Below are 26,198 nucleotides of genomic sequence, written 5' to 3'. Positions count from 1 at the left end.
GATTCCGGCTACTGACATTTCTCCAGGTTTCCCTCAAAGAAGCAAAACCTCATGTCATAAAACATGCTTCACCCAGTTCCAGTAAACGAAACCCTCTGGCTCATTCTGCAGCTAATACGCAACAAACCATCTATGACATGGTGATTAAGTTGACAGATACAAAAAGTCCAGAGCAGCTACAACTCTGAACTGCAGTCAGATGACCTGTAGGGGGAAAAAATAGCAGACCATAATTAATTAACTTAAACAGAGACAAAAACCAGATGTTTCCCACAGTCTCGCCTATTTCCTATGGAAGCATTTTACAACAGACATCTGGAAGTTATCCCAATGAATTCAGACATTTCCTGAAGGCACATCAAACAATAAGCTCTGGTCAACTCCACGTTAATTTTCTTCTTCTGCAAACCCTATTTCAGAGGTCCGTTCTGATTGTAACATACTACCTTCACCTCAAAAGGAAAGAAAAAATTGGCCACTGTAGCAGTGTGAAGCATTTCAGTGACAGAAAATAAAGAAAATATTTGACTACTTTCACAGCTGGAAAATTATGGGTGTAGGGGGTGGAGGATGGTGGGGAAGAGAGAAAAAAAAGGAAAACAAGACAGTAGGGCTTCCACTGGATGGCATCAGGATGGTACCCACAGGGTTAAGAGTTCATTAGCATCTCTCTGTTCACATGCATCTCTTTTTCAGTGATAGGAGGTCACCACTCACGGCATCAATTTAACAAACTAATTTGGTGATACTTGATCTAAAATTTCAAGCTTTCTATTCAATGAGGGAAAAATGTCTTGTAATTTTACTAAGGCTGAGGCTCTGAAAGAAGTATTTCAAATTGGTCACTCTAATTAAGCAAAAGGGCTGATTAAAATTAACCTTTTCAGAAAATAAAATATAAAAATATGACCTAACTAATGATATGTAAATTGCTTCACTTGACGATAAAATTATATTTGAAGCCATGTAAAGTTGAGAGGCCCTTTTAGCAAAGGTTTGTTGTGGTTAAGAGTGTGGTACCCAGTGGGGAAGAGTCCTTTTCAAACCCAGATGCGATTCTGAGCTGAAAATGTTCCCCTTAGTATTAAGGTGCTAGCTGATACAATTTTTAAGGACAACCAAATATTAAAGAAACCAAAATCTCAAAACAATCAATGAGGAACAATAATTGCTATAAATCCCATCATTTATTGTAGAGCACCACAAAAAGTGTGTGAGAATAAAATCTTTCATGATCCTCCAAAACTTCCCCTCATGATTTAGGCACTTACTAAATTACTAAAATTCTTTGAAGAGATCGTCAGAAATGTCATCTCTTCCAGGAAGTCTTCCATAAGGTTAGGTGCTCTGCCAATGGGTTCTCTTAGAGCTCCATGCTGATCCCAATCATAACATGTCCAACCCTGAACTATCTTGTCTTTTTATCAGCCAACCTTCCCCACTAAACTGTGATGTCTTTGGGGCCAACAACTGTGTTTTAGTCATACTGTATTGCCGACCCTTAGTAGAGTGCCTCATTCATAATAGGTGTTTCATAAATATATGTTAAATCAACTTTGTATGGTCCTTTAGTGTTTATATGATACCTTGAACACTATAGGGACTGGATAAAAGTTTACTGAATGAATGCATTAGTAGACAGATTCACTTTTGCATATGGTGAGTTATAATGACAGAAGTCTTGAACCAAACCAACCACTTGGATGAAAAGAGTAATATGGTGAGGCCTCTCAATGACCCTACATTAGAACAGTCTCTCAGGCTGTGCCCTTAGTTGGCTTTGGGCCAGCCCCAGCCTTACAGCCTATTCATGCTATGCTGTAGAAAAGAACTGATGAGGAAGAAAGTGTCTAGCAAACCACCAATTGAGATGAATTAAAATTTTGTCTTAATTCAAAGCCTGAGGTTTTCCTACTTACTCTTTTGAGTGATGGAGAGAATCAGTTAATCATAGTATAACATAAACTTTGGTCACTTATAGCTCCAAAAATCTCCAACAGGATGTAGTTTGCGAAACTATTCCCCACAATTCAAGATCTATTGCTCTTAAAAACAATAATAAAATAAAGGTAAGTGAAAGCACGGCCACTAACTACTTCTAAACAAAAGATTGGGAGCCTGTGGTTACACTGATGTGACTCAATTGTAGCTTCAACCAATGAACCAGAGTCAGGTATGACATGTAATTGGGATTCAATCAGTTGTTGATGAATTGATTAGTACAAAGTATTACAGTGAGAAACAAAGACCATCACAGAAATTCTACCATTTCCCAAAGCAATCAAGTGATTGCTTAGGTCATAGTTATGCACCTCCTGTAATCTGAGCAGGCAGCCTTCGCGTGTGATGCTACCAAGAGAAATCCATCACCCCCCACCCCCCTCACCACTCTCCTCCTTTGAGATGTGCTTCTTCCTTTCTTCCTAATCTATTTTTATGGCCCAATACTCTCCTCTTAACTAAGCTTTCTCTTTCTTCATGCTCTCTCATCCTCCTATTCCTAAGACCCAATATCCTCATTCATACTATAAGCATTGCTTAAATGGATTTTCCAGATCACTGAAGCTTATTCCTTTGAAAGCTAAAATGCCTTTAAAAATTACTTTAACCATTTTGGTTGGAAGTTTTTTAAATGTGCCATTTGCTCCCTTTACTTCTTATCTTTTTCAGATGGAGTCTCGCTCTGTTGCCCAGGCTGGAGTGCAGTGGCACGATCTTGGCTCACTGCAACCTCCACCTCCCAAGTTCAAGCGATTCTTCTGCCTCAGCCTCCTGAGTAGCTGGGACTACAGGTGCGTGCCACCACGCCCAGCTAATTTTTGTATTTTTAGTAGGGACGGGGTTTCACCATATTGGCCAGGCTGCTCTTGAACTCCTGACCTCATGATCCACCTGCCTCGGCCTCCCAAAGTGCTGGGATTACAGGCATGAGCCATGTGTCTGGTCCCCTTTACTTCTTAAGAGTATACACCTTTTAACTTGAAACTCTCTTGACCTTGCAGGCTTACCAGTCTAAACATCCCCTCAGACACTTCTGAGAAGGCAATAACTCTCTTCCCTACACTCCACAACTCCAGATCGCTGAGGATTAGTATTTCAGTTTTTATCTCATTTTTATAGTTCTGTCTTTTAATTTTCTTTTCTTTTCTTTTTTTTTTTTCTGAGACAGAGTTTTGCTCTTGTCGCCCAGGCTGCAGTGCAATGGCGCAATCTTGGCTCACTGCAACCTCTGCCTCTCAGGTTCAAGTAATTCTCCTGCCTCAGCCTCCCAGGTAGCTGGGATTACAGGCATGCACCACCATGCAAAGCTAATTATTTTTGTATTTAGTAGAGAATGGGGTTCCACCATGTTGATTGGGCTGGTCTCGAAATCTTGACCTCAGGTGATCCACCCGCCTCAGCCTCCCAAAGTGCTGGAATTACAGACGTGAGCCACCGTGCCCGGCCAGAACTTTTTAATTTTCATTGCTGTCAATATGTCTGACTTTTCCCTCTTCACCTCCCACTCCCTAATCTGCTGTGGGGTGGGTAGCCAGACAGACAAACTCATGTGAACCCTGTGTGAGAGAAGGTTTTATTGATACTGGTTCATGGGTCTTTGAGTAAGAGGCCTAAGGCCTGTCCTGTGAGTAGGGTTCATTGGATTTGTGTCAACAATTCCAAGCGTTCAGAGACTCTTTTTACTTAATTCTGGGTTTGGGACATATGAGTGGTAAGTGAAGGTAAGTAAAGTATACTGAAGTTCGACATTGGGATAGGTGGGGTATCACTGTCATTTATATTTATATAGAAACACTGTTTCCAGAACAGCTTGTATTCATGCTTTTAGGCCTCAGTACATTCATGCAAACTATCATCATTCTCCAGTTAAACTGCAGACAAAAATAAATGACACAGAAAAGGGCAAAACGCTGACTTTGGTAAATCAGAGATCATCAGATGGCCGGGGCTTCCTCAGATATCTCTGTGTCCCGGCCTTTCATTTCCCTGCTTTTAACTTAGGACATTCTTTTGCTATAAGCTAAGCGACCAAGCACCATCACCCCCAAGCTCTACGTGTCATTCTCCCGTCTGAGACACCATTAAGAACACTACCTTTCCAGCTTTTTTTCCTTTTTTTTTTTTTGAGACAGAGTTTCGCTCTTGTCCCCCAGGCTGAAGTGCAATGGCGCGATCTTGGCTCATTGCAACCTCCACCTCCCGGGTTCAAGCGATTCTCCTGCCTTGGCCTCCTGAGTAGCTGGGATTACAGGCACGCACCACCACGTCCAGCTAATTTTTGTATTTTTAGTAGAGACGGGGATTTCATCATGTTGACCAGGCTGGTCTCGAACTCCTGACCTCAAGTGATCCGTCCACCTCAGCCTCCTGAAGTGCTAGGATTACAGGCGTGAGCCACTGTGCCCGGCCTTTTTCCTTTTTCTAGATAAATGAAAGTAATGTATTTATTCACTTATTATAAATTCCTTTAAAATAATAATATAGTTTCCGGATTTTCTGCTGTACCACTGTTGAAAATACTAATGATATTGTTGATCAGCTATTTTTCCCATTGCTTTATCATTGTTGCTATTTTCTTCTTTTTTAAAAAATAAATTTTACCATGTACATTCAAGGTATAATATATCATGATGTTACAGAATACATACATATAGTAAAAAGGTTACTATAGTGAAGCAAATTAAAGTATCCATCATCTGACATAGTTACCCATTTTTTGTTTTTTTGTGGCAATAGCAGCTAAAATCTACTCATTTGGCATGAATCCCATACATGGTACAATTTTATTACCTATAGTCCTCATGTTGTACATTAGATCTCTTTTCAGTTTCTTAAAGTGGAAACTTGCTGTCATCAATGGCTCTTCCCTTGGTTTCCCCCCTTAAACCAGGCAGTTTTGAGATTCTGGTGTATGTGGTTCATTCCATGTCCAAGATGCATTTTACCTTCTTCTCATTCACGCCTGCCAGAATTCTAATCCATGGCTCTTGCACACTTCTGTTTTCCAGAAATCCCTCTCACCTCTCTACCCAAATCCATCCTAAATATAATAGTGCCCTAGTCTTTCATCACTGGGCTAGCAATCTCCATTTCCTTAGCACTGTCATTGGTTAGCTCTCCAAATATATCTTGCTTGCATTTGAATGCTATATTTTCACCTTTAGTTCCTTTTATAGTACTTCTTACCACCCACCTCCTCCTGTTCAATCTTTACATTAGCACCTTCCAGTTTTATATGTTCCATATAGTTTTGCAGACAGAATTAAAGAAATATGTTAGAATTCTCTTTTCTCATCTGTCTACTCCAGAGTCTTATCCCTTATCGCACTTTCATATGAAATAAAGAAATTTTCTTTTCTAAATGCCTTGGAATTTAGTGACTACGTTCCCGATTTAATTTACTCAACTATTTTCCCTTTTATATATTTCCCAAGACTCTAGATAAAGAATGACCAGGTTTGTTGTTGTTCTCCACATACCCTGCCCCCTCCTCCTTCCTCACATTGTATTGTCAACAATAGCTGGACTGCACTTCTGAACATTTGGTGTGGAGCTACATCCCAAGTTAAATAAATCCCATCGCCTGTCCATCCTTCCACCTCTCCCACGGCACTCCAGTGGGGCCAGTAGAATCCCCATTTCATGGTCAATCCCCTTCCACCTTGAACTTATTCAGAAAGCCTTCTCTCCTCCATAGGCCTGGGCTTCCTCCAGAGCGTAGCAGCACTCCTGACTCCTGTAGCCCTTCTGAAGGAAAGGACCCACCCATCCCCAGGACACCCACCTCAGGCCCAGGAGCAGGGGAGGCTCTGCTTGCCCACTGGGCTGCTCACAGAGAAACACCCCACCACCCTCCTTTCAGGCCCATGACCTCTGACTAAACTTCCTTCCCCTGCTCCTCATCTGGGTCCACGTGGTGCCCCTGACTGTTGAACACACCTGCTTTCTAGGTCCTTGCCCACCTCATCGCCAATATTCTCTTTCCATGGCTTGGGCCGCCCATGTTCTAGGCTCCACCCCAGGGCATCCCTTGCCCTGGGACTGCTCCCCCTGCAGTTCCCACCATCCTACCTCCTAAGGCCCTCACTGCAGTCAGCCTGCTCCCTAACACAGTCGGTCAGCATTCCAGTCCTACTACCCTCCTACTTCTCCCAGTTGACTGGCCCATCCTGGCTTCTCTTCCTTCTCTACCCAGCTTGGATTCTGTGGCTGATGTCCAGAATTGCTCTTTCACCAGCCCCCTGAGCTCTCTGCCACCAAACCTTCGCCTGGACTTCCTACACCAACCTGATACTTGGGATGCCTCCTAACACTCTCTGACAGTCACACTCTACGTCCTGGCTTGGGCCTGCTGAAGTCTCAATGGAACCTCTTCCTAGGTGCTGGCTCCACCCACTCCTGGTTTGGCCTGTCCCCTTCCCTTCCAAGCTGCTAATCTAATGCATGAAGTGAAAACCTTGTATTTCTATTATAATTTATTATTTTAAAAATGCTTTTGGATACTTATTTTATCTAGAAGACAACCTCTTATGGGGTGAAAGCTCAAGATAATATTGCAGCTGAAAAAAAAATTGCAGTTCATGGAGGTTGTATGGCTCACTCAAGCTCCCACAGCCTCAAAGAGTGGAACTGATTGGTCATCAAAATGTGGCAGGCCAGGTCTCACTAACACAGGCCTCCATAACAACTATTTCAGTACTGACTGAGTGGTTCAGTTAAATATTAAAAGCTGAAAGAGCCAGTGCCCTATACAAAGGCTGGAATGTAACAAAAGCCCACCAAGAGTTTTGTCTGGGCCTTTCCTGGGCCTTAAAGCATGGCAAGATAACGAAGGAATTCTTAACAGGACCTGTTTAGGATTAAACAAATTTTATTGGGGGTCTGAAGAAACTCCACAGGTCTCCATGAACAAGTTTATTGGGGGTCTAAAGGAACTCCCCAAACATCCGTGACTTAGCAGGAGACAAGATAAGGGTAATCACCCCAGCACCTGGACCCATTTAGATTAAGTAAATTTACTGAGACATCAGAGGAAGGTCTTCAGGACTCAGACCTTAGTTATAGATTAAAAGAAGTCAATCACTCATGTCTTTAGATGAATGCACACTTACACGTAGACACATAGCTCAGAAGGTATATAAGCTCTGGAAAACTTTGTGATTTTGAGTTGGTCTGGTGATAATTTCCAGGCCTTCTCCCTGTAGCCACTTACAGAAACAAAAACTCTCTTCCTTCCCAGTTCATCTGTATCTCGTTATTGGGCCATGAGAAACAGCAGCCCAACCCTCAGTTTGGTCCAGGAACAATAATGTTAGAGGCGTTTGAACCAGAGCATGCAGAAACCGCAATTACTTTTGCACCAACCTAATAAAACAGTTGCAGTAAAGAAGCCAGCTAAAACCCACCAAAACCAAGACGGCAACAAGAGTGACCTCTGTTCATTCTCACGGCTACACTCCTACCAGCACCATGACAGTTTACAAATGCCACGGCAAATCAGGAAGTTACCCTATATGGTCTAAAAAGGGGAGGCATGAATAATCCACCCCTCGTTTAGCATATCATCAAGAAATAACCATAAAAATGGGCAACCAGCAGCCCTTGGGGATGCTCTGTCTATGGAGTAGCCATTCTTTTATTCTTTTACTTTCTTAATAAACTTGCTTTCACTTTATTTTATGGACTCACCCTGAATTCTTTCTTGTGCGAGATCCAAGAATCCTTTCTTGGGGTCTGGATCGGGACCCCTTTCTGGTAACAATAATAATCAGAATATATTTTCTTTCCGCCCATCTGAGATACCTATGCTATGCCCAATTATTTGTCATGCTAGTTGTGGGGATCACAGGGGTAGGTGAACAATAAATGCATTAATCAAAAAGAGACATTCGGAAGACCAGTATAAAGGGGTAACCACTGTGAGGGCAGGGACCTCAAGATCAGTTTCCTATATGCAGTCAGCCATCCCTGAAGCAAACATTCAGGCTGCAACTCTTGGCCCAGAGACAGAAAAAAATCCAATCAAAGAAATGCAGAGAAACTCCATGCTGGCCAAGCAGTTTTGTGCCCTCTGTGCTGGCTCTCACAAGCCAAATGCAATAAATGAAGAAGAGGCACAGCATTGGAAGAACAACTGAGCCCATGGATGGCGAATCAGGGAAGAAAAGAGAGCACGCTGGAACTTATTCCTTATCACAGGCAACTCCACTCATGCGTAATTAGTGTGCACTGGAAGAGAAGACTGGTATGTGACTTGCTCATCCCTGAACAAAATTAAAACAAAACAGACTGCATCCCTCCCCATCCTGTACCATCTAGACATTTATGATGTGATAAAGACAATAAATACAATCCGGTACAAATCCTAATGGATACATAGACAACAACAACGTAGAATGAAGACCCAAAGTACAATTTTTTAAAAATTTATGAGACGTGTATTTAAAAAAAAAAGATATGACTCTACAAATCTTTGAGCCTCCTGGTTAAAAACAGTAACATTATATCTGTATTTGTACATATCTCTAGTAAAACTAATATTGTTATCTGCCCTAAGACTGCCCTCCCCCAAGAAAAATGCTAATATTTAGCAAAATCATCATTTACCTTGTAGAAGATCAAAAAAAGATCATCCAGTTTCCCATGCAAATCACCTGCAGTGCAAATGAAAAATCAGTATTCAGTAGAAAACAAGATGCAATGCCCATTTTTAAAAGTGAAATACTGCTGATCCACTCCAAGTGTTCTCAGGGCATTGGGTTTTTATCCTATGACGATGTTAATTTGACGGGCAATTTGTCTCCACAGCACTCTTCTCTTCCTCTCCTACAGTGGGGACAGCATCTAGTGCTTCAATTACCTATTCAGTCCAGTCATTTGCACAGGGCTTCGATCACTCTGGGCCAAGCACTGTGCTAAGGGTTTTACATGAATTATCTAGTTCAGTCCTTACAACCACTCTATGAGATGGGTTTTATCTTCATCATTCTGATCTTACAAATGAGGCTCAGAGTAGTTAAGTAAGTTATGCAAAGATACCCAGCCATCAAGTATCAGAGCAAGAATTCAAACCCAACTTTAACTCACTTCAAAACTCAAGCTTGGCTGGGCGTGATGGCTCACACCTGTTATCCCAGCACTTTGGGAGGCCAAGGCAGATGGATCATTTCAGCCTAGGAGTTCAAGACCAGCCTAGTCAACATGGCGAAACCCCGTCTCTACTAAAGATACAAAAATTAGCTGTGCATGGTGGCACACGCCTGTAATCCCAGCTACTTGTGGGGGCTGAAGCATGAGAATCGCTTGAACCCGGGAGGTGGAGGTTGCAGTGAGCTGAGATTGCACCACTGCACTCCAGCCTGGGCGACAGAGCAAGACTCCATCTCAAAAAAAAAAAAAAAAAAAATAGCCAGGTTTGGTGGTGCACACCTGTGATCCTAGCTACTCAGGAGGCTGACTGAGGTGGGAAGATTGCTTGACCCTGGGAAGTCGAGGCTGCAGTGAGCTGTGATCATGCCACCACACTCCAGCCTGGGTGACAAAGTGAGACCCTGTCTCAAAAATAAAACAAAAGGCAAAAAACCCCTCAGGCTCTTAGCGATTATTCTGTACATCCACACTGTAATCCCTAGGAGAGCAGCAACAGTATCCATTGTAGCCAGCACTGAATCCCCAAGTGCCTACCATAGGACCCAGTGGATAAGAGGCACTCAATAAATACATTTCTTGGCTAAGTATATAGCTTTTTAAAGCCATGTTTTCAATATACTCCAGCAGTAGCATCTGAAATTTAACATTGTCAGTAGATAGTTGACATTCTTTGATGAGACATAGAAAAAAAATGAAAGCCAACTAGGGGAGATCATGAGTATCTGAAGCCATTAATTAAAAAATAAGGCCAGGCACGGTGGCTCATGCCTGTAATCTCAGCACTTTGGAAGGCCGAGGCAGGTGGATCACTTGAGGCCAGGAGTTCAAGGCCAGCCTGGCCAACATGGCAAGACCCTGTCTCTACTAAAAATACAAAAATTAGCCAGGTGGGGTGGCACGCGCCTGTAATCCCAGCTACTCAGGAGGCTGAGGCAGGAGAATCGCTTGAGCCCCGGGAGGCAGAGGTTGCAATGAGCTGAGATCACTCCACTGCACTCCAGCCTGGACGACAGAGCAAGACTCTGTCTCAAAAAATAACAATAATAATGAGTGACTATATGAATATCCAAAAGCCCTATTTGGATAACTATTTCTAGGTAAAATATCTTTCATAAGTTCTGCTCATAAATTTTTATTCTTTGTATCCAACTTAATTACTATAGAATTTAATTTACGAATACTTTTCCCTCAGTTTGCTTAAAATCCCACAACCAAGATTAACCAAATATATGCAACAGAAGACTCCAAATATACTGGGAATAATAAAATAGAAATTCTATATCACCAGCACTTATTTATAAAATACTACTATAATATTATTAGCATATTAGTATCACTGTGTGCTTAAATCTCATTGCTTTCATATGGTCTCACTCTAAATCTAAGGACATAAAGATGGGAGGACTCTTTACTTAGTTTAATATTTTTAACTTCTAGTTGGACAGTGAAAGAAAAACTTCTATCATGGGAAGAAGGACAGAAAGATATTTCCACTGCCAACAAAAACATGAGTGCAGAATTGGTTATCATTTATAATATAACTGTAGACTAAAAATCCTCTTATATTTCATGCATGCTGAAAACTATGGGGCATATTTAGATGTACATGTAAAAAAATGCATCTCACAATTAAAATAATAGCAAATTTTCATCACAATCTCTCCCCCTTTCCTAACATCGTCTTAAACGGAAGATGGTTTTAAAGTTATGGCCCCAATTTTAAATTTCATTATAAATAATCACGAAATTTTTGAAGTTCAATGAGCTGTTAAAAATGGAAAATAATAATATTCCCATGTTAAGAAGACCCACTGGCCTTGTCTTTTCCCCCTACCAAAGGTGCTACGTGAAAAAGTCTAGAAATAAGTGCCAAGATGTGGAAATCTTTAATGAATGGAGATGTCCAATTAAGTCATGCCCTAATCTTTGTCTCATGATGGAAAATGAATCATCAGGTACATAATGCGAGTCAGGATGGCAGATGTGGGGCTGCCTCTAACCTGGGATACAGAAGACCTGATTTTAATTCTGATCCTGCCACTTTTCTCTCTGAGCTTCAACTTCACCCATAAGAGCAAGGAATAGACTAGAGAACCCTTCGGTTCTCACACTGTGGGATTCTAGGACTGCCCTGCCCTGTAATTAACATGTGTCTTCTTCCAGATCCTTTTAGCAAGGATGAGTCTGTAGTGGCTCCCAGTGAAACACAGGGGAGCGGATCCCATTCTCAGTTTGGGCTATTCTATATATCCTAAGAGCGTACCTAGCCCTGGCCTCACAGGCTTCACAGGGTGGCATGGCTTTCTGAGCCTCATGACCCGAAGTCTCTATTTTCCATGAAAAGTAAGGTCAGGTGAGGCCTTGAATAAAAGACCTCCACTGCTGAGATGAATCATCTGCTAGTCAGAGACGTGATAGCCTGATGAGGCTGGAAATGAACCATTAGAGACTCTTCAAAAACCTGAGTCAGGGCATGTCATGAGGTAGGCACTGCTACATCAAATCCCTGCCACCACTATCAGATGCTAGAAATGCAAATAGTTTAATTAGATTGTCAAATTCACTTCTACCTGCCAGAATAAGAGAAATGCAGGCTAAAAACTGATTTGGAAAATAACAATCACTGTTTTGTAACCTAAAGGCTTAATTAGAAGTTAAGGGAATTGCTGTTCCTTCCACGCACCCCACTCTCAAATGGTTGCAAGCATGCTGAGCACCAACTGTGAGGAATTTCAACGTGTACTGTTTCTTGAAGCAATATCCTGCCAGGCTGGCCTATATGATAGCAAAATCTCAAATCTTGTTATTTAAAAGAACAAGAAACAGATTTCTGGGACATTCCCACTCTTCTAAAAGCTGCAGAGACCAGTTGGAAAAATCTAAAACAGCAGCCAAGGGCAGAGAAGAATTTAATCTTCACCCCGCCACGGGCTTTTCTCTTCCCAGCATAAGTGGCATGCAGGGGCCCACCTAGAAAAAGCAATGTGGAACAAAGATAATGAGAGCTAGACGGAGGGCAAAGAATGCTTATTCCACCCATGGGTGGTTTTTCCATATTAAAATGCTGTCTGCCTTTATAAAAAGCTATGAGCTCTTTAATTTCTCACATAATTAATTCCTGCCAGCTGGTATGCAAAACAAAGACAAGATGGGGAACAGTATTATCATGATAGATAATTCTATATTAACATTTTTCCCTTAACACAGTCCAATTTACACAGTTTTCAAGTTAGGCAAACGATGTAGGACCAAGAGGCTCCTAAATATTAATTTGACAACTGTGCTCTGAAACTTACCACAGATTGTTACCTCTTTGGAGGGAGAAGTTTGTATGTGAGTGAAATTCGGCATTTGCTTCAGGAGTTTCTTGGTTTCAAATAGCACCTCTAAGACATAATGGGCATGAAGTATCTGTGAGGGGGAAGCAGAGGAAATAGATGTAATGAACAAGGAAGAAAGACATGACTGTATAGAAAACTGTAAAGGTGGAGCACGCATGCACGTTTCAGGTCGCTGTATTTCAGGATAACCTTTCAATTATTCTGAAATAGATCATTCTAGCACGGTGTCTGGCATATAATAAGCCCTCAGTGGACGTGTGTAAGTGAAAAAATGAATCATCATCCCAGGTCCTTAGAGCCCAAGAGAATTGAAGGGAGGCACGCCCTTGCCCTAGGGAAACGTGCAGACAAAAAGCCAATTGTAATAATAAAAGAGAAAAAGAAAAAGGAGAGGGAGAATGAAAATAATTATAAATACGTACTCCAAAATATAATACAGCAGAGATGTGACTACCACACAAATTTAACGTATTTTAATAGGTCAAAACTATTTAGACCTATTGCCATATTGGACCTATGCTGTCCAATATGCAGCCACTAGCCACATGGAGCTACTGAGCATGTGAAATGGAGCTAACCTGAATTGAAATGTGCTGTAAGTGAAAAATTCACACTGGATTTTCAAGCTCTTTCCTTTTTGGTGGTGGGGAAGAGATAGGGTCTCACTATGTTGCCCAGGCTGGTCTCGAACTCCTGGTCTCAAGTGATCCTCCTGCCTCAGCCTCCCAAAGTGTTGGGATTATAGGTGTGAGCCACCACCCTCAGCCACATGTAATCTATTGATTCCCAACACTGGCTGCAGTGTTACCTTAGCTTGTCACTGTAGTTTTTCTGGTCCATTGGTAGTAGTTATCAGAGTAACTGTTGTCTAAAGGGGCAGTTTTCTTTTTTAAAAAAGCTAAATTAATAAATATTCACTGAGAATATATTGCAACAATAGAAAATTATTATGAAAATAATTTCTCTGGGTCTTTGGATTGACTAAAATCATTTTGGTCATACCAGTCCTTGCCTATAAGGCTATCTTTCCATAGCATTAGAATTATATTTACAACTGCAATATTAAATGCTCAAGATGATTAACTCAGATGGCAGTTTCTCCATTTATAAATATATTCAGGTTAAATAAACACTTGAATAAAATAGTCACATTCTTTTAAGTTGGAGGAAAATACTACCTTTAAAGAATATTTCTTTTTAAAAAAGTAGTTTTAGGTCCGGGCACAGTGGCTCACACCTGTAATCTTAGCACTTTGGAAGGCTGAGGCGGGCAGATCACTTCAGGTCAGAGGTTCGAGACCAGCCTGGCTAACATGGTGAAACCCCATCTCTATTAAAAATACAAAAATTAGCCAGGCGTGGTGGTGTGCACCTGTAGTCCCAGCTACTCAGGAGGCTGAGGCAGGAGAATCGCTTGAACCCGGGAGGCGGAGGTTGCAGTGAGCCGAGATTGTGCCATTGCACTCCAGCCTGGGCAACAGAGTGAGACTCTATCTCAAAAAAAAAAAAGAGTAGTTTTAAAATGGAGAAACAAGTCATTTTTTTAGTTGAAATAAAATTTTAAATAGTAGAAATGGGTAAAATAATGAAAAGTCATTTTCCGTCTCCCCCAGATCTTATGCCCCTAATCCCTACCCCTAGAAACAGCCACTGTTAAAAGTATCATATCTTTCCCAGAAATATTCTATATGCTTGCAAGCATATAAAAATCAATATAACCACAGATGAATATGAAAATGCATGTATAAACATATAATCCCTTAAATATAATGTGCTATATCCATACAAAGTAACATTATTTAGCTAAAAATAGGAAGGAAGTACTGATCCATGCTACCACGGATGAACTCTGGAAACATGCCAAGCAACAGACGCCAGGCACAAAAGGCCACATATATTGTATGATTCCACTTATAGGAAGTGTTCATATTAGACAAATCCATAGAGAAAGAAGGTAAATTAGTATTGCCAGGGGCTGGGGGAGGGAGCAAATGGGAGTGACTGCTAATGGGTAAAGGGTTTTGTTTGGGGGTGATGAAAATGTTCTGGAATTATATAGTAGTGATGGTTACACAACATTTTTAATATACTAAAAACTGTTGGACCATACACTCTTTTTTGGGGGGAGGGGGTGATGGAGTCTCACTCTGTCACCCAGGCTGGAGTGCGGTGGTACGATCTCGGCTCACTGTAACCTCTGCCTCCTGGGTTCAAGTGATTATCGTGCCTCAGCCTCCCGAGTAGCTGGGATTACAGGCATGTGCCACCATGCCCAGCTGATTTTTGTATTTTTAGTAGAGACGGGGTTTCACCATGTTGGCCAGGCTGGTCTCGAACTCCTGACCTCAAGTGATTCGCCCGCCTCGGCCTCCCAAACTGCTGGGATTACAGGCATGAGCCACTGCACCTGGCCTCATACACTTTAAAATGATTTAAATGATCACTTTTATATTAGATGAATTTTTTCTCAATTAAAAAAATCAAAATATACATGATCCTTTTTTTTTTTTACTCTGTACACTGTGTTGAACCTTTTATTCTTCCCTTAATAACAGTCTTTTCATTTTTATAAAGTCAGAATTATCAATCTTCTCTATTATGGCTCCTTGGATTGATGTATCTTTTATCTCCTTGAACTTATATTAAGCATATTTATTTTAAACTCAGTGTCTGATAATGCCACTAACCAAATACCCTACAGGTCTGTTTCCATTGTTTGTTGTTTGCCTCAGTTTTCTTTCACGTGTCTTATAACCTCCTGTGCTTGGTTATATTTGTATGGAGTTCTGGAAATTGCATATGAAAAACTGAGGCCAGGTGCAGTGGCTCATGCCTATAAACCCAGCACTTTGGGAAGCCGAGGTGGGAGGATCACTTGAGGCCAGGAGTTCAAGACCAGCCTGGGCAACACAGTGAAAACTTGTCTCTACCAAAAGCTAATAAAAAATTAACTGGGCATGATGGCATGTGCCTACAATCCCAGCTACTTGAGAGGCTGAGGGGGGAGAATTGCTTGAGCCCAGGAGGTCAAGGCTTCAGTGAGCTATGCTAGTGCCACCACACTCTAGCATGGGTGACAGAGTGTGACCCTGCCTTTATAAAAGAAAGGAAGAAAGAAAAACTGAACAAACAATCTCAGGCCTATTGTCTTCCAGAGAAGACTTAAATTTGCTGTTGGCAGGTGGTTAGGAGCATTAGCTATCTAAGATGATCTCAATTCAATCTCAGGAATTAGATGATTCATTCCAAGCTGTTCTTTGATCATTGAAAAGCCAGTCTTCCAGTTCACTCTTACTCCTAGGTATGCCCTTTAGGGTCCTAACCTGAGAATGAGGGTACTGGGGTAATGTCAGAGAAAACGGTCATGTAGGCAACTCTAAGGTCCCATTCCGCCACAAAAACATGACAAATCAAGCAAAAACAAACAAACAAACAAACCCTGTCAGAATCAACTTTGTCAGAACTCTGGAAAATACTCAAAGTTTATAGCAACCAAACAGTGAATCAAGAAAAAGGAAACTGAACAATGGTTCAGCACAAGCGGGAAGTAAAGACTAAGATTTGTAAATGGCCTAAGGAGTTGAAGGAGTGCTCCAACACAGAGCCAATCTGCAAATATTTGTTTCCCCCCCCTTTTTTTTTTTTAAATCACTCCTGGTGTTCAAGGAAATCTCTGTCAAAACACTAACTTAACACAAGCTAAAGGAACAGAGATTTCAGAGCCCACACACAACTAGACCTAATAGATATCTACTAAACACTCTCCTCAACAAAAGCAGACTATACATTGTTCTCAAGGACACATGGAACATTCTCCAGGATAGACCAGATGTTAGGCCACAGAATAAACCTCATCAAATTTAAAAAGACTGAAATCATGCAAAGTATCTTCTTTGACCACAATGGAATGAAACTAGACATCAATAACAAAAGCAAAACTAGAAAATTCATGAATATGTAGAAATTACACAACATACTCTTAAAAAACCAATGGGTAATAAAAAGATCACAAAGGAAATTAGAAAATACTTTGAGATGAATAAAAATGAAAACACAACATCAAAACTTATGGGATACAGCAAAAGCAGTGTTCAGAGAGAAATTTGTAGCTGTAAATGCATGCATTAAAAAAGAAGGATCTCAAATCAATAAACTAACTTAATATTTTGACAAAGAAAATAAGAATTAGAGTGGAGATAAATGAAATAAAGAATAGAAAAACAATAGAGAGAATAAACAAAACCAAAAGTTGGTTCTTTGAAAAGATCAACAAAATTAACAAATCTTTAAGCAAGACTGACTAAGAAAAAAAAAGAGAGAAAATGAAAATAAGTAAAATCAGAAACTAAAGTGGGGACATTACCATCAACCTTAAAGAAATAAAAAAGGGTTATGAGAGAATACTATGAACAATTGTACACCAAGAAATTAGATAACTTAGATGAGATGAAGAAATTCTTAGAAACTCACAAATTACCAAAACAGACTCAAGAACAAATAAAAAATCTGAACAGATCTAGAACAAGAGATTGGATCAGTCATCAAAAACCTCCTAACAAAGAAAAGTCCAAGACCAAATGGCTTCAATGATGAACTCTACTAAACATTTAAATTAGAATTAACACCAATCCTTCTCAAACTCTTCCAAAAAACAGAATAAAAGGAAGCAATTCCTAACTCACTCTATGAGATCAGTATTACCCTGATACCAAAGCCAGGAAAAGACACTACAAGAAAAGAAAATTACAGACCAATATCCCTTATGAAATAGATGCAAAAATTCTCAACATAATACCAGCAAACCAAATACAATAGCATTTTAAAGGGATTATATACCATGGCCAAGAGGGATTTATCCCAGAAATACAAGGTTGGTTCAACATAAGAAAATTATTCAATATATCACACCACATTAATAGAATGAAGGGTAAAAAACACACAACCATCTCAATTGATGTAAAAAAAAAAAAGCATTTGACAAAAATCCGACACCTTTTCTTGATAAAACCACTCAGAAAACGAAGAATTGAAGGAAATTTCCTCAACATGATAAAAGACTTTTAGGAAAAACCTACAACTAACATTAAACTCAGTGGTGAAAGATTGAAAGCTTTCCCCCTACGATGAGGAACAAAATAAACATGCCTACTTTCACACTGCTATTCAATATTGTGGTGGAAGTTCTAGCCAGAGCAACTGAGCAAGTAAAAGAAACAAAAGGCACCCAAATCAGAAAGAAGGAAATAAAACTATATTCACAGATACCATGATCTGGTATATAGAATATTCAAAAGAATACACCACACACACGCGCGCGCACACACACACACACACACACACACACAAACTACTAGAGCTAACAAGTATATTCATCAGAGTATAAGATCAACATACAAGTAATGAGCAATCAAAAAAGGAATTAAGAAAACACTTCTTTTTATAATATCAGCCAAAAGAATAAATTGTTTAAGAATAAATTTAACCAAGGTGATGAAAGACTTGTCCACTAAAAGCTACTAAACATTGCTGAAAGAAATTAAAGACATAAATAAATGGAAAGACACCATGGGTTGAAAGACTTATATTGTGAGGAAGGCAATTATTACCCAAAGTGATATAGCAATTCAATGCAATCCCTATTAAAATTCCAATAGGCTTTTTTGCAGAAATGGAAAATTTGATCTTCAAATTCATTGCAAGGGGCCCCAAATAGCCAAAACAATAATGAAGAACAACTTCAGCACTGCAAAAGAACAAAGTTGAAGGACTCACACTTCCCTATTTCAAAACTTATTACAAAGCTACAGCAATCAAGACAGTGTGGTACTGGCACAGACACATAGACCAATAGAATAGAACTGACAGTCCAATAACAGACCCATATATCTATGGCCTATAGATTTTTGTTTGTTTTTTTGAGATGGACTCTTGCTTTCTCGCCCAGGCTAGGGTGCAGTGGTGTGATCTCGGCTCACTGCAACCTCCACCTTCTGGGTTCAAGCAATTTTTCAGCCTCAGCCGTCTGAGTAGCTGGGATTACAGGCATGAGCCACCATGCCTGGCTAATTTTTGTATTTTTAGTAGAGACAGGGTTTCACCATGTTGGCCAGGCTGCTCTTGAACTCCTGACCTCAGGTGATGCACCCGCCTCGGCCTCCCAAAGTGCTGGGATTACAAGCATGAGCCACCATGCCTGGCCTGGCCTACTGATTTTTGACAAGGGTGCAAAGACCACTCAATGGGGAAAGAACAGTCTCTTCAACAGATGGTGCTGGGACAACTGCATATCCATATGCAAAAAATTAATTTTGACTTCATAGCATATATAGAAACTAACTCAAAATCATTCACAGACATAAGTGTAAAGGCTAAAACTATAAAACTCTTAGAAGAAAACACAAAGGCAAGTCTTCATGACCTTAGATTTGACAATGGATTCTTAGATATGACACCAAAAGCACAAGCAACCAAGAAAAAACATGGATAAACTGGACTTTATCAAAATGTAACACTTTTATGCATCAAAGTACATTATCAAGAAAATGAAAAAACAACCTACAGAATGGGAGAAAATATTTGCAAATCATATATCTGATATGGAATTTCTATCCAGAAAGAACTCTTATAACTCAATAATAAAAAGCCTGATTATAAGTGGGCAAAGAATCTGCACAGATTTCTGCAAAGAAGGTATACAAATGGCCAATAAATACTTAAAAAGATGCTCAACATCATTAGTCATTAGGGAAATGCAAAACAAAACCACAATGTAATGCCATGTCACACACACTAGGATGGCTATAATAATAAAAATAAAAACAAAATAACAAGTGTTGGCAAAAACATGAAGAAATTGGAACCTACATTGGAAGATACATTGCTGGTAGAAATGCAAAATGGTGCCACTCTGTGGGAAGCAGTTTAGTAATTACTGGGGGAAAATTTAAACATAGAGTTACCACATGATCCAGCATAGAGCTACCATATGACCCAGTGAAATATTCTTAAGTATATACGCAAGAGAACTGAGAACACATGTTTATATGAAAATCTGTGCATGAACATTCATAGCAGCATTGTTCATAACAGCCAAAAGGTGGAAACAATCCGAATGTCCATTCACTGATAAATGGATAAACAAAACGTGGTACACAATGGAATATTATCAGCCATAAAAAGAAATTAAGTAATGATATATGATATGACATGAACGAACCTTTAAAACACTATGTGAAAGAAGCCAAACACAAAAGGCCACATATCTGATGATTTCATTTATACGAAATGTCTAGAATAGGCAAATCCATAGAGACAGAAAATAGAACAGTGGTTGCCAGGGGTGGGGAGGAGGCAATGATAACAGGAATGGCCTTTCTATTGGGGGTGATGAAAATGTTCTGGAATTAGATATTGGTGATGGTTGCACAATCTTGTGAATGCATGAAAAAAATCACTGAGTTGTACACTGTAAAATGGTGAATTTTATGGTATGTGAATGATATCTCAGAAAATGGGCAAATGAAATGCTGTTAGCCTACAGAGAGGAGCTTGCTGTGCACCTGAGGAGACTTCTATTAAATGAGTAACAGAGGGTAGCTCTCACTTAACGTGAACTGTTTTCTAAAGAAATGCATTTCTGCTGTGGTATGTCATCCATTCTTTCAACAGTTATTGGGCATCTGTTACGTACAAGAATCAAGGCAGCATCTGCTTCCACTTACCTGTTGTTCCTTGAAGGCCTCAAGAAGTAAATCAATATCAGTACAAGTGAGAGGAAATTGTAGCCGAGGACCATTATAGGAGTCTGGGACATCTATCAAGTCCACATAATCCCGTCTATCCCTCATGTCCTGTTCACTTTCAAGAGATTGATTTCTTAATTCTGGAAAAGGAAGGACAGAACGGGGGTGTGGGGGGGGGTGGGGGTGGGAATCAACATTTCAATACTTACATTTAATAAATATCTTCTTGAATACCTAGCCCATGTAAGGCACTGTGCTAAATGTTCTGCATATCAACACAGCACGTATAACCACAAGGAATGACTGACCCTGAGACCAGAACATTCACATGGGTCACCACCATCCCTTCCTGGGCAGATGTTTTACCACAGCAGTGGGTCCATGGCTAGTGGGAAGGGGAGGGAGAAGCACAGGGAAAACTGGCCAATCAAGGTATTTGGATGATCGAAGCTCTAGCTCTAAGTTTTTTGCCCACTCTTACATCTCAGACTTTTACAAATAGGGCTGAAAACAGAACAATACATTATATTTGGTTCAAACATCTGCTGCTATTCAGAACTTACAGAAAATTGAACTGCAACATTCAATATTTCCCCTGTTAAACACTTCAGAGGATTCTATTTAGCTGTAACGGATTTGTTTTTCTCTTTACATAAAAATAAATTTTCTGACATGATTTTCATGCTTTCTTGGTAACAAAGCAGATAAAGTTAAAGGACAAACCACAGGCAGAAATATCCAAAGAACCTCTCAGTCTCGGAGAGACAGTTCTACATAACGGAGTACCTGCACTGTCCATTTTAGTGGGTGCTGAGACCCAGGGTCCCTGCCTGCTAGACTGCCCATGAAACAGTCAGCCCTAGTACAGAAATCAAGACAATTCAGATACAGAAAGATGAAAGGAAACATGGTAGATGGATTGCAAAAGTGATCCCAATTCTCTATCCCACCTTCTATCCATGCTCTTTGTAATGTACTTTTGCAGCTACTCCTGTCAGGAGTGTGTTTCCCCATCCCTTCAAACCGGGCTGGGTTCATGACTTGTACTGGCCTAAAGAATGTGATGGAAGTACTATGTACCAGTTCCAAGCCCAGGTCTCTCTGGAGGCCTTGTATGCTTTCATGCTGTCTTTAGGAATGATGCCACTACCACAAAGCCTAGGCTAGGCTTCAGAAAGATCCAAGACCATGTAGAGCTGAGCTGAGTCATCCTAGCCAAGGTTGTCCTCGATCAGACCCCAGCCAGCAGCCACCAGTGTTCGCTCCGGACACATGAGTGAACTCCAGCCAAGACCCAAAAAACTGCCTAATCCAACCTGCCAAGATCAGCAGACATGTTCAGCTAATCTGTAGACTTGTTAGCAAAAAGAAATGTTGATTACATGCCACTGAGGTATGGTGGTTGTTTAATACACAATATTCTTGCAGATAATGACCTAGAGGACAATGACATACTCTTCAACTCATTAACACTGAATTGTTACAAAGGCCATTCTTCAGAAGTTCTCTGCAAACAGTTTCTGTCTTTTAAAATATTCAGAGTGGTCAAGATATAGACAGAATACATTTTTTTCATGATCCAGTTATGCTGAGAGATTACAGTTAAGAACTAAACGTGAAAAATATTTTCTAAAGTCATACTATTTGGCAATTTTAAAAAAATATTTTCTAAATTATTGTGTACCACAGTGTTTTCTGGTGGTGGTTGATGATGTTTTATAAGAAGTTGAATTTAGGAGTAATAATGTCTGTCTTTAATGTGGTCCAGGAGTGGTTATTTTTCTCATTTGGGTTTGGTTTGAGATTTAAGAATAACTTAATTATTTCAACTTATATTTAGAGACTAGAAAGGGAGAGCATCTTGATAACTTTATCTCAGATTCATTACGTAGGCAGTAAAGCCTAAATACTTCACTGTCTTCAAAGCTCATGGCACCCTTTTCAATTTGGTAGTCATGCTTGGATATAAATCTTGCTCCAAATGAAAACTTTCCTTTTCCTGACTGTACACGCTGAAATACCAAGCAACTCTTAGAAAAAAACAAATAACAGCAAAAACAAAAACCCACAAAAACCCGCAGTACTTTCACTACATCATCTAACAGAATTATAAGGTTATTTTCTGTTATAGACTCTAAAAAATAAAGTGAATATGGAACGTATGGTCAAAACTAGGGGATCTTGTTTTTTAGATGAGGGAGGAATTTATAATATGATTGCAGTGTTCACGAGAAAGGCAGTGAAACAGCCTGGGCAACATGGTGAAACCTCGTCTCTACAAAAAATACAAAAAAACTAGCTGGGCACAGTGGCGTGCGCCTATAATCCTAGCTACTCAGGAGGCTGAGGCAGGACGATGAGCCCAGGAGGTCAAGGCTGCAGTGAGGTGTGATTGTGCCACTGCACTCCAGCCTAGACAACACAGCAAGACCCTGTCTCAAAAAGAAAGAAAGAAAGGCAGCATAGCTTGAAGCATGCCTGATTTACAAAGTCAGATGCTGGAGGGAAAGAGGAAATGAAGTTGAGGATGCAGCTATGGATGAAGACAGGCATATGGGACCGCCCATGGAGCTGTTCCCCGCCCCCTTTCTCCCTTCCAAATCCTCAGAGGCCTGGCAACTGCATAGTCACTTCCTCCCTCGCCTGTATCTCCAGCATGATCCTCTCTTTCGACTCTGTAACACAGTTAAACATAGTTAGAGACTCCTCCAATCTAAGATGTCACCCCTGGACCTCGCATCTGCCCCACACTGGCGATGCTTTCCTCTTCCAGCCCAGCACTCTGTCTTTATTGTTCCCACTCTTCCCTCTCCCTGGACTACCCTTGCTTTCTCTTCTTTTGACAATTTCTCATCCTTCAAAACTCAGCAACCCCTGCCCAGGTTGAACCCCAGGCCACACCTTTTCCAAGGCATCACGCTGATAATGACAAGGATGGGAGCTCCCAGTTACTGATGTGCCAGTCACTGTTCCAAGCACCTTACACATGTGTATTCACGTAATGACCGAAACTACCCTATGAGATAAATATTGTTGGTATCCCCATTTTATATATGAGGAAAATGGGGTGCAGCATGTAAGTAGGAGAATTGAAACTTGATCCCAGAGAAGCTGGCTTTGAGCTCAAACTCTTAACCAGTATGCTTTTACTACATATTAAAATGTAACTATGCTACATGATACCTATAGTATTATTTATATACTTATAACCGATTTATTTAGTAATCCCAACTCTGTGAGCAATAAAGAAAAATCATTTTATTTTCCCAATCACTGCCTCCACCCATGCTCTGTCATCTCTCCCTTTCCCATTGGCTAACTGACACAGCAAATCAATTCCATCCCTTCCAGTTATGAAGACTCAGTCTTGTTACTTAAGAACAAAATTAAAATATTGTTTTCATTCTTTAAAAAAAAAGAGAAGCTTGGTCTACCGTCCCTTCCATAGATCTGATGACCCTCATTGCCTAAAAGTTCAGTGACAAATATATGAAAAAGCACCAGTTCCCTAAACCGATTCTTAGTTAAAACTACTCAATATGAAGTATTAGTCAATGTCAAATTATAATCCTTCTGCTGGTTTTTAGCAACATAAAAAAGAATAACATAAATTCTCTTCCAGTAGCTAATGTATCATGTATGAAAACAATCAAAGGCTTTAACATTTCTTATGTATATACTGTTCTTGTGGGCTAGAACTATTATAACTAATAACAATAATTTAATGAACAATATATAAAGATTTGTGCAACACAGAATTAATCCTTACCTATTTGGTTTACAATTTTGTCAACACGAATCTAAACTAATTAAGAATTACAGGCAAATGATACCTTTACAAGTTGTTCTAAAGAAAATACCTCAAAAATACCCCCTACACACAATCTTTTCTTTTACCCGGTACAGACTCAAAATCTGGACAGGGCAAAATTTAAAGCCCATAAATTTTTATACAACAATTTCTGCCTCTGCCGCCCACATGTCACTTTGAAAACAAGCTCCAGATATTGCCGGAAAAAGAAAAGCAACAATTGAACTACATTTATAGTTATTTTTGTTTCTCAGTTATGAATCTGGATCAGAACCATTGATGTCCATATAATAAATTCAATAGATGCCAAAATGACATTTCATAAAATTTAACATCTGTTCCTGATTTTTTAAAAACTCAGAAACTAGCAATGGAATGATACTTCCTTAACATCACTTTATAAATTTAAATAATCAATAATGGTTTTTCCATTAAATCATTAACAAAATAAGGATGCCCACTTTCACTGTTTCATTCTAACACTGATCCACTATCTTTGGCCAATGCAATAAGACATGAAGCTGAAATAAGAGCAGTAATTATTGCATAGAAAGATATAAAAATAAAGTTACTTGTGGCCAATGTGATTAAATACACCCAAGAAAATCAATTGAAAAACTTCCAGAATTGATAGGAGAATTAAATGTAATACCGAGGCTGGGCATGGAGAATTGCTTGAGTCCAGGAGTTCGAGACAAGCCTGGGCAACATGGCAAAACCCCTACAAAAAATGCAAAAAAATTAGCTGGGCATGGTAGTGTATGCCTCTAGTCCCAGCTACTCGGGAGGCTGAGGTAGGAGGATCATCTGAGCCCAGGAGGTCGAGGCTGCAGTGAGCCATGATCATGTTACTGTGCTCTAGTCTGGGTGACACAGTGAGACCCTGTCTCAAAAATAAATAAATATATATAATATATATTCTATATAAATATATAATTATATGGAATATATATTATTTAAATACTATAATAAATATATATTTTATATTTTATATATATATAAAATATAGACATTAATCACACTGGTTTGAATCATTGAATCACAGCTTCTCCACCAGTGAGATGAATAACCTTGGGAGAGATTACCTTCTGAGCCTCGGATTCCATAACTACAAAAGGGGATGATAATACTACTAATCTCACCGGTTTGTCATGAAGACTAAATGAAATGATGTATTTAAAGCACTTAAATACATGGCACATGGTAAACATGTAACAAATATCAACAATAAAAATATTATTATTAATAGTAGCGCAATATAAGATAAATTGACATAATTCAAAAGCTTTACTAAACACTACCGATAACCAATGGAAGATATAATGGGGAAAATATTCTATTCACCATAGCAACAAAATATATAAAATACCTGGTCTGATAGGACATTTTGGCTGATCTAAGAAGCAGAAAGAAAAGTGAAAACAACACTTCCACACACTCCATCCCACTCCCCGCTTCCGCCAGTCTCTGTTTAAACCTATGGCTATGTATGGCAGCTTCGGCTTTCTGCCTGTGGGAGGAGGCTGATGTGTGAAAAGTGGACTGGGAATGTTTCTGTGGAGTCTCTATATCCCATGGAGTCCTATGCACTGGTTTTGAGCTCTTAAAGTAGTAGTACAGGGAGATCAACTGTTATAATTGATCATCATGAGGTGGTAGGATTACAAGGACAAATATGACTGCTTCCAGGGTCACCTCTTATTTTCAGAGCACCCAACGTGTCTCAAGATACTCCACGCCCCAGAGTTAAGACCATTAATCTGGTGGCCCTGATATCTGGAAATGTTAAATAACCTTCTGGTTCCTAAAAATACCCTATTTAGGCCGGGCACAGTGGCTCACGCCTGTAATCCCAGCACTTTGGGAGGCCGAGGTGGGTGGATTACCTGAGGTCGGGAATTTGAGACCAGCCTGACCAACATGGAAGAAACCCCGTCTCTACTAAAAATACAAAATTAGCCAGGTGTGGTGGTGCATGCCTGTAATCCCAGCTACTTGGGAGGCTTAGGCACGAGAATCACTTGAACCTGGGCGGCGGGGAGGTTGCAGTGAGCCAAGGTCATGCCACTGCACTCCAGCCTGGGTGACAGAGCAAGACTCTATCTAAAAAAATAAAATAAAATAAGAAGAGTTAGAAAACTCTTCCAAATTCGT

The 26,198-nt window shown here is 40.0% G+C and overlaps 1 protein-coding gene across 1 annotated transcript in view; it reads right to left on the bottom strand.

Moving 5' to 3' along the window:
* The window catches only part of PPEF1 (protein phosphatase with EF-hand domain 1), a 136,711-nt gene that overhangs the window by 58,057 nt on the left and 52,456 nt on the right, over positions 1-26,198 (bottom strand). Inside the window, exons 7-9 of the mRNA XM_012500894.2 lie at positions 20,213-20,373; positions 12,447-12,561; positions 8,608-8,654 (exon numbers count right to left, since the gene is read on the bottom strand). Of these exons, the coding sequence (XP_012356348.1) occupies positions 8,608-8,654; positions 12,447-12,561; positions 20,213-20,373 (323 nt within the window). The remainder of the gene's footprint in view (positions 1-8,607; positions 8,655-12,446; positions 12,562-20,212; positions 20,374-26,198) is intronic.

Source organism: Nomascus leucogenys, chromosome X (genome assembly GCF_006542625.1).
Source record: "Nomascus leucogenys isolate Asia chromosome X, Asia_NLE_v1, whole genome shotgun sequence".
In the NCBI taxonomy this organism is placed as follows: Eukaryota; Metazoa; Chordata; class Mammalia; order Primates; family Hylobatidae; genus Nomascus; species Nomascus leucogenys.
The sequence above is the reverse complement of the archived record's forward strand: the minus strand, read 5'-3'. Positions and strand labels throughout refer to the sequence as shown.